Raw genomic sequence first — 19,028 nt, forward strand, 5'->3', positions numbered from 1 at the left:
TGAGTCATAGATTATTTCATTTGTTCTTTTAATATAGTTAATTGTTTGTTATAGTAATATTTATGTATTTATTTATGTATGATAATATATTTATTTATTTATTATATGTATGTTTATATTAGTCTAATTATATGTTTATAATATATGAATATATTAAGTATTAATTTTTACATTACTTCGATTCAATAATACACCGCCTAATTATCTCTCGGTTTGCCCAATGGTTGACTGGTAGAGATCACTGTTCGGTTTTAAGTTTGCCATATGTACACAGTTTCCGTGTGTATTAAAGTTTCAATAAAAAAAAATATTTATAAATTTTATAAATGCAAATATATTAAGTGAAATTGAAGTCCTTATGATAGAGACATGGGCAGCAGCGTCCTTCTTAAAACATATGTAAAAGTCTAACTGCGGTTGCCAACCCGCCTGCCAAGCGTGGCAACTGGCAAAACTCCCCTTATGGGGAAGGCTTATGTTCAGCAGAGGACAGTTAACACCTGAAATAAAAATAATATAACTGAATACTTTATTTTATATAAATAGAAAAATAACAAAAAATGCTTGAAGGTGTTAAGTCTGCCATATGCATCAATATTGTGTATACGTTTGCGATAAAGATTAAACGAATAAATAAATTTTTAGCCTCCATAGTTTACGAGTAATATTTATTTTTGTTGCATTTGTTTTGTTTGGTTGTTCTGAATAGAAGAGTACAAAAAGGACATGAAAGATAGGTAAACGGAGGGACGTACTGTTTCAAGTAAGATCACAGAAAATTTTCCAACAGTATGATATGGGAACTCGACTAAATATTATAATTATTACATAATGGAATACCTGACCTGTAAAATTAACAGTTAGGAAGCTTTCATTATGTAATTACATTGTATGAAAGTATGTAGAGCGAAAGATAAAACGTGATATATTTCCAGGGATTTGCCCTCTAGCGCCCTCTTTGATAGCGTGCAATAGCATGGCATAATTAAACATATCAACATAAGAACTTGATCCTTCGAGCCGGATTTCAATCTTTGAGTCGTTGCTTTTATTTCAAATTAAACTGGTAGAAAAGAAAATGCTTTTATGTAGCAAAAAAGCGATACTTGCAGTATATTGATTTATTTACATCAGAGGAAAAATAAAAACAACATAATTATATATTGAGCGAATATTTGGTACAAAATATATCAACATAAGGACTCAGTCCTTCGAGTCGGATATCAAAGGTTGAAACGCTGCTTTTATTTGAAATTAAATTGAGAAGAAAATGCGGTAACATGAAGACAATACTATACGAGTACATGCAGTATATTGACATCTAACAATATTTGAGAACAATAACAGCAACATAATTGTATATTAAGAAGATATTTGGCTTTAGTATAATAAGCAACATATATAAGGTTCCATTTATGTTTGGTATGAAGCCGTTCATCATTACTATATCACCATTATCATCATATCAGCCCTTAACCATCCACTGCTGAACATAAGCTTCAAATAAGAGTCAAATTGTTTTGTTTACAGTATTTGGCCAATTTTTGGTGGCGACTTTGTACAAAAGTCGATTGCTTGGGTACCTCTGTCCCATTAGTGTTTCAACCGTGAAGCAGTTGTGTTTGCATGGCTGTGTTTCGGTTTGAGGGGTGGGATATGGCGTGAACTTACTGGGTACAGAGGAATAACACCTCAGTCCTCAGAAATGGCAACGCATGGAGGGTATCATGGGCGAAACAGTATACTCTGTTATGTCCATGGTGCTGATCATGTCTATAGGCGACGGTTACCACTTTTCATCGGGTGGGCTGTCAGCCATTTGTGTTTGCCATTCTAAGTTGTATAAAAAAAAAACTAAGCGGAAGTGGTGAGTGGAAAATGTAAAATAATTCTAAGCAAGTAATCAGTTATGTGGAAATCTGGAAAATAGTGCCTAACTAAATACATAATATGGTACTACACATATACAATGCACATAATTATATATATAAGCTATAATAAACATATGAAACTAATTATAAGTATTTATTTACTATACCTTTATGTGGTGAATTCTTTATTTTGTATATAATTATTTTTATTAATAAATAAATATTAATATAAAAATGCATTCATACTAAGTAATATTATAAATGTAAAATCAAACAATAAATATATACTCGTATAAAATATAATGACGTTTTGATAATTTTATTCATTATAACCAACCCAAGCATTTTCTAGTGTGACAGACACGGCGTTACAAAATTGCGTTTAAAAAAAAAACATTGTTATAAAATAAATCAAGATACCTCCTTATTTCCAATTCGTTTAATTACGTCGTTGAGTCTCCTTTCCCTTAGAATATAAAGACGCCTTTCTGTTTTTTGTCTATTTATGTGATTCTCTTATTTATTCCGTTTATTCACTTTACAAGAAAAAATTGTACTCTCCTTATTCTCTTCCTGGCATTATAACCGTTTTTTTTTTATATTAAATATATAAAATAAACGAATTGTTTCGAATAGACGAAAATTTTCTTTTCTTGACGAATAGTAAAATTCAATTTATTGTATCATGAAAATCATTATAGCTGAAATAATTATAATGAATAATGTTATTTATATATTGCAAATATTTATATATTATAGATTTATATATTATGTTATGAACACAATTTAATACGCGACTGATAAGCGAGGTGTAATCCAGTCGAAAGCTTCTTAGAGAATAAGCGAAGTGTGCAAAACACTGTGGTTATATATTGTTATGTCCATTAATATTCATCGCTAAAATTAGATGTAGGTTACTGTGTTCACTTAAATATGCATATTTGTATGAGTGGGTTTTACTTGCTATTATCTTGTCAGTTCACATTATATATGTTACGTGCGTAAGAGTAACAATTTCACATTCAGTTACTTTTACAAGCTTTGAAATTTACGTGGGTTATATTGTCATGTGTTTTTAAAATTATTATGAAAATCCATTGATGTACAAAAGATCTAAGATAATGAGATAATAAAGCAACTATGAAAATAGAGCGCATACCAAGAAAATATTTTAATTTTGTAAAAATATGATGTTTAGACATGTAGTTTCGTATTTTTTGCTATTTGACTTTCTTCTTTGCACGATTACTATAAAATGTCAAAATGGTTCACTGGTAATACTTTTCATTCTAAGTTTCGTATGGCTATGGGAATCTTGTGTATTTTATATATCGATGTTAAAGTCTAATAGTAAATTTTTATAGGTAATATTAATTTGAACACTAGAATATTAATAAGCCATTCACAGTATAAAATCAGGTGTGTAGCAGCACTTAGGATATTCAGACTTGACTCATTGTAGTATACACAAATCACCTAACTTACAAAATCATGAAACTACAAACTTTCTTCTACGCTTTCATCATCATCATCGTATCATTGGCGTCAACAAATTCAATGGTGACTTCATCACATCAATATTTCTGTGGCAGAAGAATACCAGAAACTCTGGCGTTGTTTTGTCCATTTGAGGAGCATTTGAAAAGGTCTCTTAATGGTTTTACGGATAACATCGAGCGACATGACTGGCCCTGGCCGGCTGTTCCGAAGACCAAAGCTTTGGAAGGGATGAGGAGCAAGAGGCAAGGAGTGGCCGCAGAATGTTGTGATCAGCCGTGTGCATTATCCGAATTGCTGAGTTACTGTTAAGATACATAATAAGAATATTTCTTTTGAAGCACTTCCGCTGTTTCGTATTTCGGAATAGACAAAAAGACTTATAATTTATATTGAATTTGAATAAAGTTGTGGCATATTTTCATTGAGTTTGGTCTTGTTATTATAATTGCTTCATTTGATAGGAAAAAAAATTACACCTTTGCAAAATATCAGTTTTGCATTAAGAGAAATAATACATAAGGTGAATATAATTATAATTGAACGATAAGAATCAAGATTTGTTAAATTAAATTGTTAGATCTTTTGTTGCTTAATTTGTATTAGCGACCCTGTCCTGGGGTATCATACAGTTTTTTCTTAAATATATTTCAGCATATGTTACTCGCTGATAATGTATCTTTTTACAGGTGAAGAATATTCGAAATCGATTAACTATTTTTTGAATTTATCCACTACAAACAAAAGATATATCAAAAATATATATATATATATATATATATATATATATATATATATATATATATATATATATATATATATATTTGATAATGATGCTGAATTGATTTCAGCACCGTTTTAATTTTATTATATAAACTAAAAAAAATCTGAATTAGAAATCAGTTCAGTGGCTTAATAGTTGAACGTATTATCTTACAAATTGTGCAAAAATACTCAGTGTACGTGTATGTGCTTAGCTCATTCATATACATATATCTCTCTCTCTTCAGTCGTACACTCTTGACAGAGTGGTCGTGGTTTTAACAATGACAGTGGATCGTCGACGAGGCTTCTCCTTCGCGATTGAGGTCCTCGCAATATGTCTCTATCTACTTCTGTTCACAGCCGAGTGAGAGCATTCCACAATAGACTGCTGTGTGGCCATATTGATGAGGTCGGTCCATCGCATTGGTGATCTACCCCGAGAACGTATATCTATCTCTATCTATCTATCTAGGCATATCTAGGTATATCTAGGCATTAAATATTTGTAGTTGAATCCTACACTTAAAATATCTTTTAAGTACCTATTTGAATAACATTGTTCATATACTATAGATTAAATCAAGTACATACAGGTAGGTTTATCTTATATGAATCGTGCTTTTACTTATAAAGCACTATTCAGGAAGTACTTATTATTAACCTAGAATTAACATAATCTAAAACCTAATTTCCTTTGGAATATAATATGTAAACTCGAGATGTATAAATCCTATATAAAATGAAACTTATTCGATAAAAAATGATCATTAAAATCAGTTCTCAATTGGTAAATATATTGCGTAATACACGAAAAATAAATTTCAAAACTTCCATTTTTGAAGCCTGTTGAAATTGCAGAATTTCATAAGGTACACTTATTACTTGGGTACGGAACCTCAATAAAAGTTTATAACTTTTAATCCGTGATGGTCAACAATTTGGGTTAAGCTGAGTCGGCTATAATCGGCTGAATGTTGATTGGGTCAGATGTTATTGTTATTTCAAGTGATTGCTTCAGGTAAGATTGCCTTACAAACAATCGATTGATATCATTTGATTAATATGAAATCTCCATAAATAATAAGACATATATAAGTCAACCTAACAATTATTTAAGAGTACCCATTAATATATTTTCAAATAGACGATTTAGTAAAAAAGTGAAACAAAATTATTTTAGAGTGGACAGTTTTATTCATGATTGGACACTTGAAAAATTACTACATAATTGTAAATTGACATAGTAATATTATTTAAACAGATAGATACATTTCCCAAATAGTTTTGTTTAAGCATTTATTGATTTTATTAAGATAAATATTTCCCTTGCACAGACATTGTGCAGTTACAATTTTATTATATTAGTAAGTCAGTAATATAAAATATAGAATTCAAGAAAACTTGAAGTGATTCTTCATAAAAATGTAAAAGGGAATTTCTACAATGCGTTTCCTCTCCAGCTGTCGCATAAGATAAATTAGTTTCCGGTGTAAAAACACCGGTTAGGTTAATTTAATTCAAAAAAATAAAAATGAGAATTTCTTTTGAATATTTATTATCTGATAGAAATAGATATTCCCGCGGCTTTGCTTGCATGTAGAATAAAATATTTTATTAATATTATATCATTAGGTAGTGTATATTGTTAAAGAGTGTCAAATGAAGTTGCTGTCGTCGTCTGTCTATTTCTCCACTTACTCCTCCTAAACCGCGCAACAGATTTTGATTAATTAATTATATTTTTTGTGCAAGTTTTATATTAAACTTTTGTATAAGTAGCGTAGTTTCATCATATCTTAGATTAGCAGTTTTCATAATTATGGTGTTCGAGCATTTCACTTTAAATAAATTTATGGTACTTTAAATATCATAATATTAATAAGGAACCAGTATAAACATTCTATACTCTACTTATTTGCAAAAATAATTATTAAAATCAGTAAAAAACTGATCAAGATATCGCGAAACATGCCTACAATAAAAACTCCTCCATTAAATTTGGAAATTGCTTAAAATATAATTCGTGAACAAAATCTTTAGCCTAATTATTTATAAAACAACAACGATTGACTATATTATATATTTACTATTTTTTTTCGATATTTTTCAGAGTTTATTATGTAGTCAATTTACTAGAGTGGATACAACCAATGAATCGGATGATAGACTATGGCAGCGTATAAAATTTTTTAACGATATTCCAGCAAAATATTTTTAACGTTCAAGCTAAAGGGATACTGCGCGATGAGCAAACAACCTGCTTACTTTATTGTAAAAACGATAAAAATTTTAAAGTGCAAATACGTGGATATGTATGTTAAATCGATTCTTGGAACTTTAGATTGTACAAACATCCCTTTATAGAGTGATATTTAAATTATTACGAAAAACGAGAAAACTTTTAATTAAAGTTCGCGTCGTTTTAATATGACAACTCAAAATTCTTTGTTGTTTTTCAGATAATATTGTTCATTTTCACTGACCGTATTATTTAAAAAATAGACGCTAATTTTTAGTGACCCAATTAGTAAAATGTGGGACAATGAGTGGGTAGAAGAAAATGTTTCTGCCTCGGAAGCGGAGACATGAAGGCGCTACATCAGTCTACTCGTGACCACGGCTGACATAACTTGGTCGAAACGTCGAGATTCAAGTAAATTTATCATAGTTTATCTAAATAATCGAATTAATTCCCGTCTCATATAAAACATAAAATATACAGCGCTAAAATAAAAAAGTTAATATAGACGGTAATCACTTCTGTTACTCTTTGTACAATGACTCCTGATGATAGTAAAAACAAACAAAATATATATCCTTATGATTGGGATCTTTGATAGAATTCTTGAACCTAAATAACGATTATTATTAGAACTGAACGTGATATACGAGACACACGTCACAATCGCGTACGAATTTTTCATCGTTACTTGTTATGGGACCGTTTTAATAAACGAACAGGTAATTTTTAAATGACTTCAAAAATGAAGAAGTTATTAAATCGCCTGTATTTTTATTACAAATCTTATGGCCATTGTCAAAATAAAATAACGATTCGTATTAATTTACGATTCGTAAATGTGTGAATGAAGCCAGTTTGAAGATGTGTATACGGTGTGAATGAGACCCATGTGACATGTGAGGTCATGTCAAAATTTAATTTAATCCTACCTAGAAAATGTGTAACAACATGTTATTGTACAATAAATACATGCTCATTAATATGTAAATCCTCGATTAGAAGTGTGTAGGTACGTGAAAATGACATCTTCCTTAGCAACTTACATTCAATGGCCACAGGATCTGATTATAAAGACATATGACAGGATAACCCACGCCGTATACGATATTGTCACATGTCCTTAAAATAATTATGAAAATGTGCTTAATACGTAATGAAATTTAAATATGTATTAGAATATTAATAAGCAGCTTTCAGTATAAAATAAGTGACGTCGCCTCTCGAAGCACATTCGGAGTCGACTTGTTGCGCTATAAGGACCTTTGCTGACAGTCTTTTTAATCATGAAAGTCAATATTCTCATCTATGTGTTTGTCGTCATCGTATCATTCGCGTCGATAAACTCGATGGTGACGGTACCAGTAAAACAATTCTGCGGCAGAAAATTATCAGACGCACTGGCTTTCTTATGCCCATACCAAGATCACGTGAAAAGGACTTACGACGGCTTCTCGAACGATATCGAAAATGATTGGTCCTGGTTGGGTCTACCGAAGATAAGAGCTTTGGACGGTGTGAGGGGCAAGAGGCAAGGAGTGGCATCAGAGTGCTGTTTGAAGCCTTGCTCGATATCGGAATTAATGACATACTGTTAGACGATGCAAGAATACTATTTTAAGCAGATCTTATAGATCATAATGGTATATGTTTGTTGGTGTCTTTATATCTTAACAAGAATCTACCATGTTTTCAAGTACAAAATTAATGGACTTTTAAAGAATGAATTTTTGATCTTTTTTTTTAATTTGTTTCCTGTAAACGAAGAATCGTCAATGAAAATGTCATAGTTTTGACTTAACAGTGAAGACTCAGTTAGCCAAGTCAGGGTTACTTTTTTATAAAACTAGTATAGAGTAGATACTTAGTTTTAAAATACTTAGTTTAAGATTTACTGACATGTGACCGATATGAACATGATGATTAAAGAAATGGTGTTAAATAAATGGTTGATGGTTTCATGATGAATTAACTTCTTTATTGATTTCCTAAGCGCTAAGTGAATATCAATTTGTCTATATTTTATTGTTATATAACTCTATATTATGTTAATCATAAGTTTTAACGTTATTTGTCTGTCCATAAGACAATTCTTTTTTTTTTCTAACTGATTCTTTTTCTTTCTGTTTTTATTCTGTGTTTCTCTTTTTTCTCGTTTTTTTTTTATTATACTTCTCATATATATTTAGTAAAAAGCAAATTCTTGGTTCATCAATTGTTTGCTTCTCTCGCATACTGTCTCTTTATTCTAATTTTTCACTATACAATATCGCTCTAAAAAAATAGTAAAATCTGAAATTTATTTTAATAAATGGCTTGCTTTGACTTAGATACTCTTAACTGGTTTTTTCTGTTTTTATACTTTTATGTGCTTTCATAAGCCGATTTAATACCAGCCATCTCAAAAGCCAGCTCCCATTAAAAACCATTGTTTCCAAAGTACACCGCAGTGGAAACATTTTCCAAAGATTAATCAATGTTGTCTACTTTGAAAAACCAGGGAATGGTTTGAATCGTTTTCATCCTCGAATAAAGTAAATTACTTGCAAAGTAAATTTGTTATAAATATGTTTTAATAGACGTTTATCAAGGAAAATATATTTAAGTGTATTCTAAAAGAAAGAGGTATATTTGGATACAGTCATAATCAATATCGTAAACTATTGTTTGAAATTACTTGAATAATCTAATGTTTAAAAGCTTTTAATTTAACTTTTGTTTTTGATTTATCTTTCTTTTGTTTCTTTTTGTGTTTTTTTAATTTTTATCATAAACTATTGTTGGAATTTTAACGTAACATTTTTTCCTTTTTTGCAACCGAATGGCTTTGTTATAGTCGTATTTATTACTAAATCATGCTGTTTGTTCTGTTATGTGCGTCAAGTAAATAAGATAAATTCCCCTTAACTTTTTTTACTATGTTATGCGATTACGTTATGCCAATTCTTAACTAATTTTGATAATAAGTTATGCTTTTGATACAGTTTACTTGTGTGGTGATCTCTAAATAATCAGTTGTATTTTTTTCAATTTGTGTTTTGTTCTCTCAAAAATATTTACTTGACATGTATAACATATGTATTAATCCGGTCCACTACAAGTAATATAATATTAATCCTGAAAACCTAAAATTATTCCTTTATTACAGGAAAATCAATCATAATTTGTTTTACTAAATAATTAAATCATTTAGTAAAACAAATTGTGAACAACTAACTCTAGTCACTCGAAGTTGGATTTTACTTAATTTACACAGACGAAGAATAGATTTTGGTAGAAATAAGTACCGAAGGGGTAGCCTTTATTATCGTTGCCTTTAGAATACCTTCTTATTTCCTGTAGTACCTACTTCTATCAACAATGACATCTTTTGTAGATTGTAAGATGGATTGAACTTCAAATTTAGGTAAAAAGTAATACAAAGTCCTTAAAGGAGAAAGCCCATTTGTATACTTCGTCTTCGTTTCACTGTTAAGATTTCTGCTTAAACAAATTCGAACACAAAAGAGAAGTAATGATAAAATTATGTAAAATAAAATAAATATTCATTTATTTTGTGGTGCTTCTTTATTATAAAAAAAATAAGAATATATTTAAAAGTAAAAATACACATTACTTCGCTAAACTAATAAATAACTAATTAAACTAACTAAACTGATTAAAACTGACTAAACTAACTAATTAAATGTTATAGTGGTAACATTAATACGGCTCACTGTGAGGATGGGAGAAACAATATTAATTGTGGTTTTTCTATCAATTTTGTTTTTGGGAAAATTCTTCAATATTAACTGTTAGACTTTCGCGTTACATTTGGCTTATAATCACGGTTGGTGTAACCTGATACAATTGTCGAGGTAGTTCAGGTGAATTATCATTGTATATCCAAATAATCGCGTTAATTCCCGTCTCTTTCAAAACATAAAATTGTTCAATTTTAATGGTGAAACTTTCCTTTAAAGGAATGGAATTACTTTTATTTAATTCTGTGTATAGTAAATTTAAAATAAATTGCTTGAATCAATTTTGAGAATGCAATAAATCAGTCGTTTCCCTCGCACCCTTACATTTTAGTATTGGCAGTTAATTTATGACCAGACGGGTGACGGTCTGGTGGACTGGGTTTCTGTTCTCCCTAAAATATGGTTGAACGCAATCATGGCTCGCCCATCTGTTATGAAGTCATGTCTTGAAAATGTCTTTTTCACCTTGACTTTTCTAGATTCTAGATTTCTCGATAAAGGCAAAATAATGTTAGCCAATTTTTTTTTAATATGACATCTAAGTAAAGATTGTCCGCAAACCATTGCTTAGCGATAAAACCTCCATTTGCATGATTTTAATTATTTACAGCAATCTTTATTTCTTTATACGTCTAGTATAAATATTATTTTAACATATATTTATTGCTTTTTATTTAAGTGCTCATAAATAATATTTTATCGTAATATATTATGTGTACATATACATACATTTAACACAGTTAACAAAATATGCTCGTGACCACAACAAACAGCTTAAGTTGAGACTTAATCGTATCGCAAGCATTCTAAACTGAATTTTAACGAGCAAATAGCGCCAAGAAAGTACGGGTGTTGCTTAAACTTTCGTCAAGTTTAGGGGTGAACAAACTGTTTATGGGCGATTTCTAAGTGGCCATTATTTAAATCCCATTTAGTGGCACGAGCTGTTTAGAGAGTAACCACTTGTTGTAATATACGTATTATATTTTGTGTCGGATACCTAACTGCGATATGTTTCATAGATGTGTGTGTTTCATATTGGTTTGTAGGTGTGCTGTGTACGCTCATATACAGAGCTACATTGATTGTACTAACATAGCGTTGCGTAATGCATATTGCACCGATTGCTTTTCCTCGCTCCTCAGTTTCCCATTAGACCATTATATAATTATACTAGCGACCCGTCCTGGCTTCGCACGGGTGCACACTACATCTCATCACATTAGAAATCTTCAAAATTATCAATGTTTCTCTACTATATTATACATATAAACCTTTCTCTTGAATCACTCAATCTATTAAAAAAAAACTGTTTCAAAATCTGTTGCGTAGTTTTAAAGATTTAAGCATACATAGGGACGGACAGACAACGACAGCGACTTCATTTTATACTATGTAGTGATATATAAAAGCCTTCAAAGTTCAAACAAATAATTTTAAACGTGATTTTTTTTTGTAATTAAGAAATAAACAATCCATCATAAGAATTTCAAACCCAATTAAACACAGGCGGCTGTGTGCTCGTTATTTCCCCGAATAAACAGATTTAAACTTAAAATGGCGAAACTTCGCGTAATCCCGATGTCGGTTATGTTATTTAGATATTTGCAAAATTACATTTTACACGCCATAAATCATAAAGTTGCTACAGTTTGTAGTTAGCTATTGTAATATAATTAGTTATTAATGTATATAAAATGGTAGAAAACAACAAAGTTTATTTAATGACTATTATTATTTTTGTTTTACGTTAGTAGTAACTTATTATATAGAAAAACCGGGGAACTTAATATGATCTACAACGTCGTCCATTAAAAGTAATAAAATGCAGTTATAAAGTAAGAAGTAGCGATTCCCATACAAAATTACCTTATAACCTAAAACTTTAAGATTAATAATATTTTAAAATTAAATATATTTAATTTTATGATTTTTCAGCAAAGTTTTAGGTGTTTTTAGATTATTTTTTTCTTTTAATCCTCTCCTCTATTATAATGAGTAAAAAAAAAAAGAACTATTCAAATCGGACAAGCCATTTTTGAGTTTTAACGATATTGATGAACAGTAGTTGATTCTTATATGTATAGATAATACATGTATATATTCCAGTAGTAAGCCTAATTTGTGAAGCTACACGCTGTTTCCCGTAGCTTTACCGGAGTGGATCATCATCGTTTTGGTGATGTTTGAAGAGAGACGCTGCTGCTCATTCCTCGATTATTAAGTTTCTCCACATTTTACAGTGATAAGCTCAATTTATGAAGTATTTTATTATCAAGCATTTTAGATAGATAAATAGGCACATTGTTGTTCTGTATTAGGTGTTCATAGACTACGGTATAGCATTTCCAGGGGCATTACCTGCACGTTTCTGACCCTGCAGAACCCTATTTATCCCTTTTTTGAAGAACCCCATGCTGTAGTCTACTGGAAAAATCTCAACAAGAATCTCATACTATAACCATATTTTCTTTGCTTAATGACTTGATTACCTTTCAATTTGTAATCTTTTAATAAAAAAATTTTGCGATAACTATCAATATTATCATATTAGTATAACTACATAAATTAAAAGGAGTATTAATGTGTTATATGTGTATTTCTTATGTATTATTATGTATATTTATTTCAGTATGTTTCTATAATTATGTCACATATTTTTCACTACATGTGCCCTTCATACGCTTTCTGTTTTTACCTAATGGTTAGCTGGTAAAGAATGCCATATGGCATTAAGCTCGCCACTTGTACAAAATTTTATTGTGCAATAAAGAATAAATAGATAAATAGCTTCAGGAATTTCCAGGAATTCCTAAGGGACGTTTAACATGAATAAGACATGATAATTGAATATACTTTATCTTCCAATTTCTCCGATTGAACGATTCATAGACAATCAAACAACTAACTTCACCCAAAAGTTCGGGAACGCGGTTTGTGATTCCGTTAAACGTGTCAGTTATAATTATGATCTAACTGGGGTAACGATTGATGATATCGACAATTGAAGGTCACTGAAGGTATACGTATCATCAATAATTTATACAAACATCAAAGTTGTTAATTTGTGTCAGCTGGTACATGGTGGAACTTGAATCCTTACTGCCTGATATTATACACTAGCATTAATCCGCGACTTCCTCTGTGTAACCAGTATATGTTTAATAAGCGTGATGAAAAATAGCCTATGTTCTTCTATATTCCATATAATACCTGTGTACTAAATTACATAGTGATTGGTTAATGTGCCAAGAGGTAACAAACAAACAAACTCACTTTGACATCCTTAATAATATTACAAATGTAAAAACGAATTAGTTTGTTATTTTATACCACCGTAACTAATTACTATAAAATTTGTTATACACCTGCTATATGGTATGGAGAGCTAGTTATTAATAAGTATAATAAGCAATTACCACTTAATTGTGGACCGAGGTATCCAAGTTCGAGGATGGGGGGAAAGGGATTGTTAGCAATGGAGTTTGACAGCCCCATTGTTAGCAATTTGCCCTATTAGGTCGACCTCCACGTGGTTTCCCCTGGAAACCATCGTGAACAATTCTTATTGAATTAGTCACGATGGGCTAACTGACCTGCTTCAACCTATCATCCTTCACTGGTGCCCCGCCGGTGTATACCGTTAGCGCGGGTGGGGTTACTATTCCATTATCATGCATTAAAAAAAAACCCAAGTTCGAAATCCATCCCTAATATCATTTTACAAATTTGTACTCGTATGATTTTATAAATAACAGTCACATTAATTGTAGTTTATAATGCAAAAAATAACTGTGTCACTATAGAAACACGAATGGGACAGAGGTAGCCATGTAGACGTCTTTTGTAGTCTACTTCTAGTAAGTTTAATTAATATACTAGTTAGTTATATTTAAGGCAATGATAACTTCTCTTTGCTATAATAACTGAAACTAATACTATAAGAACTGACATGTTTACAACTATAACTAGAGAAGTTTAATATTGCTAATATGCCTACCTAAATAAAACAATATTGAATTTGGCCATGGTTCAAATTATACGTTTCTTTTTTGTGCAACTTAGATTGGCAAACAAGCTGACGGCCCACCAGATGGAAAGTGGTAACTGTCGCCTATAAACATGAGCAGTACTATGGACATAACTGAGTGTATCGTTTCGCTCATAATAACCCCCATGCGTTGCCATTCCTGAGGACTCAGGTGTTATTCCTCTGTACCCTGTAAATTCACTGCTATATCCCATCCTTCAAACCGAAATACAGCCATGCAAACATAACTGCTTCACTTTTGTATAAAGTCTCCGTTTAATACTACATTCGTTTTGTTGCCATGTTGCGAGATATTACCTTATATCTGGTAATTTATAGTTACATGATACCGAAAGCGATATTATCAAATGCTGTTTTGGGCAAAATATTTACTATTATTATATATGTAAAAGTGATTTTGTTTGTAATCCAAAATTATTCGAAATTAACAGAGAACAGTATATTTTGGTAACGCCACATCACGCCACGAGATATCGCTATTAGCTAGCCAAAGCCGAGCCAAGCCTCTTTCAGCCACAGCTACCGCCACACGCTAAACCATGCCAGGAGGGGCGCTAAAGCCAAGCCATATATACTAGCCAAATGTCAATTATGTAGTCAGCTTATATTGAGACGAACCTTTGTCTAATAAAAAAAGTACAATTACTATATTTGTTGTATTTTACTTTATAAGATACTAACGTACTCAGGCATAGCCACGGGTACCAGCTAGTCATGAAACATCAATGTTTGTTACAGCTGCGTGGCCACCGGAAGGGCTGGAAGGCCAGTCGGCGGTGCGCGGTAGCACAGTAGACTACGCGGCGGCCCTGCTGCTTGCAGTGATGGCCGCCGTCCTTTTGGCTGCTGTGGGCTACCAGTGCGCCGCTACTTGGCGCTGGATTATGGGCAGGTAGATAATTTATAATTGGCCATGTGGTACCGGTATAGAATAGGCCATTCCCGTGGGTGTCGTAAGAGTCGATTAAGGGATGACGAAGGAAGGGCTGCAGTGTCACTTCTAAAACATATCTAAAGCCTGACTGCGGTTACCAACCTGCCTACCAAGTATGGTAACTAATGGCAAAACCCATATGAGCTCATGTGATGATGATAAAACAATTAGTGGATAAACATGTCTTTTTATCGCTAGCAAGTTGTAAGTAACTATAAAATATAATAAATGGGCACGATAGGACCGATATCTAAAGAAGGTAATTATTTCTTCAAAAAATTTAAACCAAAAAAAAAACTTGTGTGCCAAATTATCAAATTAGGTTAGGTAGTGTAACTTCAACCGAGAAGTCGATCGATGAATTCAACTCAGCTGGGCAGCATTTCGGAAACTACGCCACGTCTTACGCAGAATAAGTTAAAGTTTAAAGACGTCATGCCAGTGATGGTTTCGATATTGAAACATGTTTTTATACCGTTAGGTGTGCAGAAGTTCTAAGTTGCTTAGTGAATTATGAAGAATGTTATGTGCAGCTACTAGTTACTGGATTATGGGCAAATGACTACTCAATAAATTAACATATTTTTTCAGGGGGGAATGGGGAAGAATTACTGTATAAAGCGGCTTCACCCGCGTGAGTCATAAAGTATTCTATGTACTAAGTTACAATCAAACCTTTGTACCAAATGTCATTCAAATTTGCTCAGTAGTTTTTATCTGAAAGAGCAACTGATTTCCATCTATCTATTCGTTCGTCGTTACAAACTTTCACATTTGTAATATTAATAGGATTACTGTGGAAAATGAGTACAATATCGTTTCATTTGATTAATTTTCGTAATTCATTTGAGAGTTCTTCATCTTATTCTTATGGGATCATTAATATTTTCATTAATGTAATTCGGTTCTTCAACTTTATAAGATTTCGTAATTTTCTATTGATGACAAATTATTTTTAAGATGTTGGACTTGATTATACATTATTCTTAATATATTCACGACTGTAATTATTGATCGGATTTGCGTCACTGGAAGTTCTGTATATTTTTTAGTTGTTGGATGAAAATGGAATAAATAGTTCGTTAAAAAATCTCTATATTTTTTATCAGCGAGTGGTGATAAGTGAGGAGGAAGACAGATCAGTCCATTGGGATTATTACTGTTAATTAATCAGGGTGATTTCCTTTCGGAAATCCTCCACATGATCCCTCGTTTGGTTTCTTCTTTTTTATGATATTTAAAATAGCCAACAAACTGACGTCTCATCTGATGGAAAGTGGTAACTGTCGCCTAAGTACTATGGATATAACAGAGTATACTGTATCACCCATGACATCCCTTATATGAACAGCATTATGGATTCATGCGTCATCATTCCTGAGGACTACAATGCGATTCTTACCAAGGTTTATTTGACAGCGTATATTGCTAGTAAAGAGACTATTATATCCTTGCTTTCTCATCACACTAAAAAATGTAAAAAGATGTAGGTGCTAAAAATCGAAATATATCGTACTATTTCTTTACAGGACTAGACGGGAATCAGAGGATAGTAACTGTGATTCGTTGTCTCGTCAAGCAGCCATACGTATCAGCCACTCCCTGCCAGATTTACAGACTGAACCGTTGAAGCAAGAATATGTCCAGGAGCATAAAGATCAAGGGAAAAAGGTAATTTATTTATTTATTTATATAACTCTTTATTGCATCAGAAACATAAAAATATACAATAATGTAAAAACAATTCAAGTGAAATACAATAGCATAAAGTACAAATGAAAATATATACATAAATCTAATACGTAAATGTATAAAAACTAGTCTTATCGTTAAAGACAACCTTTGATTAAAGGAGAATATAGAAGTGGGTCGGTGGTGCACGAGTGAATTAATATTTTTACACATATAAAATACAAAAACCTATAATGCAAAAAAAAAACATCATAACTTAAGTTACCTAAGTATACCTGACAGAGACTACATGCAATGCAAGCATTGACTGACTGTGTTTTAGTTTGAAGGGCGGGATATAGAAGTAAAATCATAGGGTACAGGGGCACAATACCTTAGTTCTCAAAAGTAGTAACATTTATAATATAAATGTAATATGGAAATCACAGTGTATTCTGTGACACCCATGATGTTGTTCATGTTTATAGACAATAGTTACTACTTTCCATCAAGTATCATTTTAAGCATCTTAAAAGAAAATGCGTTATCTTTTTATTGTCTTTATTCGCCCAATATTTGTTTGTACGGGCCCTTGAATAAACCTTTGTTCTTCGTATTGGGCCTCGAGCTTTAAGTTTTTCCATTAGATACATATACGGATATAAAGGCTTTATTTCATATCAGCGGAGTTCTTATCGGTGCCGGCGGCGTGATGTGGTTTATAGCGGCCAATGTAAAAACCAGAGACTTCTTATAGGAAAATTTGTAGTAATATTCTTCACCGTAAGACAATGTCTACCGCAGATATTATTTTAAACATTGTTCCATGTAAGATGATATTTTTTTGTTTTATTACGAGAATTATATATTAAAAAATAACATTATGGAATAATTATAGACCTTGTTTAATGTGAGGGAGGACTCAAGAATTATAAAGGTTGATGAAGTAAAGGTACGACTATGTAAGGATTGAAACCTTTGGTACTATATACATACATACATATATATATATACACACACACACACACACACATATATATATATATATATATATATATATATATATATATATATATATATATATATATATATATATATATATATATATATATATATATATAACTTCTGAAAAATTATAAGAGAGTGTAAGATAGAAGGAAGCACGGGAAGGGAAAGTTGGTGTCGTATTGTATCAACAGGATAAAAGGCGAAGAGACGAAGAGTGTCTGTAGGTTAACCTTTTTTAAATGGTTTATGTACCATTTCAAGTGGTATAAAGAACAACTTTATTATCAAAGAACGAATAGAGGCAGCATTTTTTTACAGAAAAAAAATAACGTTTTATAATATTTACAAAGTAACGGAGATTAACAATTCAGAAAAATGTTGATACAGGCTCAGTAATACCTTATTCTAGTATCAGGTTTGATTCAGCGAAAGCTTTGAAAATTTAAGTATAATTTACCTGAATTTATCCGCCTTCGCCTCTTTCCGATCATTTTAATATTTTGCCGACGATGAATTCTTGGCAATATTCTTCAGTGTTATTTACCAAACTTTCGAGTAGTTAATCATTTCTTAGAACATTCTTGTTTATTATTTTATAACGTGGTACAGTGAAAATCAATCTCTCCGTTCAAAGAATTGACTTACCAATTTAATAATCCCTTATGAAACAATGAGAATTACTTCAGTTAATCTTTTTTCTATACATTTTTCCATAACAATAATAACCCATTAACGACTATGCTTAGTAGGAGAGGAATGATAATGGCCTAGTGTACTGTAGCCAGGCGGCTTAGTGTATTCCGAGTTTTTTTCTTGCCTTCGTGTGTACCTATATCCATTCGTACTCTCTTATGAGATTCTGGGGATGAATAAGAACATTTTGTTTCTCAATAAAAGAAAAATCGATTAGAATTCATTAGAGCTCGATCTGTGATCAATGATCAGCCTCTGTTTCTAAACGCAGAATCTTATGTTTTTGTAGATAGGTAGATCTTGTTTCGCAACGATCGGAATTTTTACTTAACATATTTCTTCTCTCATGATATGGGATTATGTATATCTTAATGCAATTTCATAAATGACAGGATAATAAATTTCACATAATGTACGAACAACAACAGAATGCTTTCAAAGAGTATGTATTGATAAACACCGGTCGCACTTTTTGGTTAGTAAACATTTTTTGCTGACATCTTTTAAATAGATCTTAGATTTTCTAAGAAACCCAAGTATCGTATTATGAAGATGT

At 31.5% G+C, this 19,028-nt stretch overlaps 3 protein-coding genes across 4 annotated transcripts in view; all 3 read left to right on the forward strand.

Annotated features, from left to right (window-relative positions):
- Positions 1-19,028, forward strand: part of LOC113512106 (synaptotagmin-10-like) — a 125,003-nt gene that overhangs the window by 40,685 nt on the left and 65,290 nt on the right. For both annotated transcript variants that reach the window (XM_031909228.2, XM_052893915.1), the window contains exons 2-3: positions 14,905-15,058; positions 16,630-16,771. In XM_031909228.2, the coding sequence (XP_031765088.1) occupies positions 14,905-15,058; positions 16,630-16,771 (296 nt within the window). The remainder of the gene's footprint in view (positions 1-14,904; positions 15,059-16,629; positions 16,772-19,028) is intronic.
- LOC128200457 (bombyxin A-1 homolog) lies at positions 3,304-3,796 on the forward strand. The gene has a single exon (XM_052893917.1). It carries the CDS (start codon positions 3,363-3,365, stop codon positions 3,678-3,680), a length of 318 nt encoding a protein of 105 aa, XP_052749877.1. The 5' UTR covers positions 3,304-3,362; the 3' UTR covers positions 3,681-3,796.
- Positions 7,618-8,340, forward strand: LOC116412952 (bombyxin A-1 homolog). The gene has a single exon (XM_031909229.2). It carries the CDS (start codon positions 7,659-7,661, stop codon positions 7,968-7,970), a length of 312 nt encoding a protein of 103 aa, XP_031765089.2. The 5' UTR covers positions 7,618-7,658; the 3' UTR covers positions 7,971-8,340.

Source organism: Galleria mellonella, unplaced genomic scaffold (assembly GCF_026898425.1).
Source record: "Galleria mellonella isolate WM207_F2 unplaced genomic scaffold, CSIRO_AGI_GalMel_v1 utg184, whole genome shotgun sequence".
Lineage (NCBI taxonomy): Eukaryota > Metazoa > Arthropoda > Insecta > Lepidoptera > Pyralidae > Galleria > Galleria mellonella.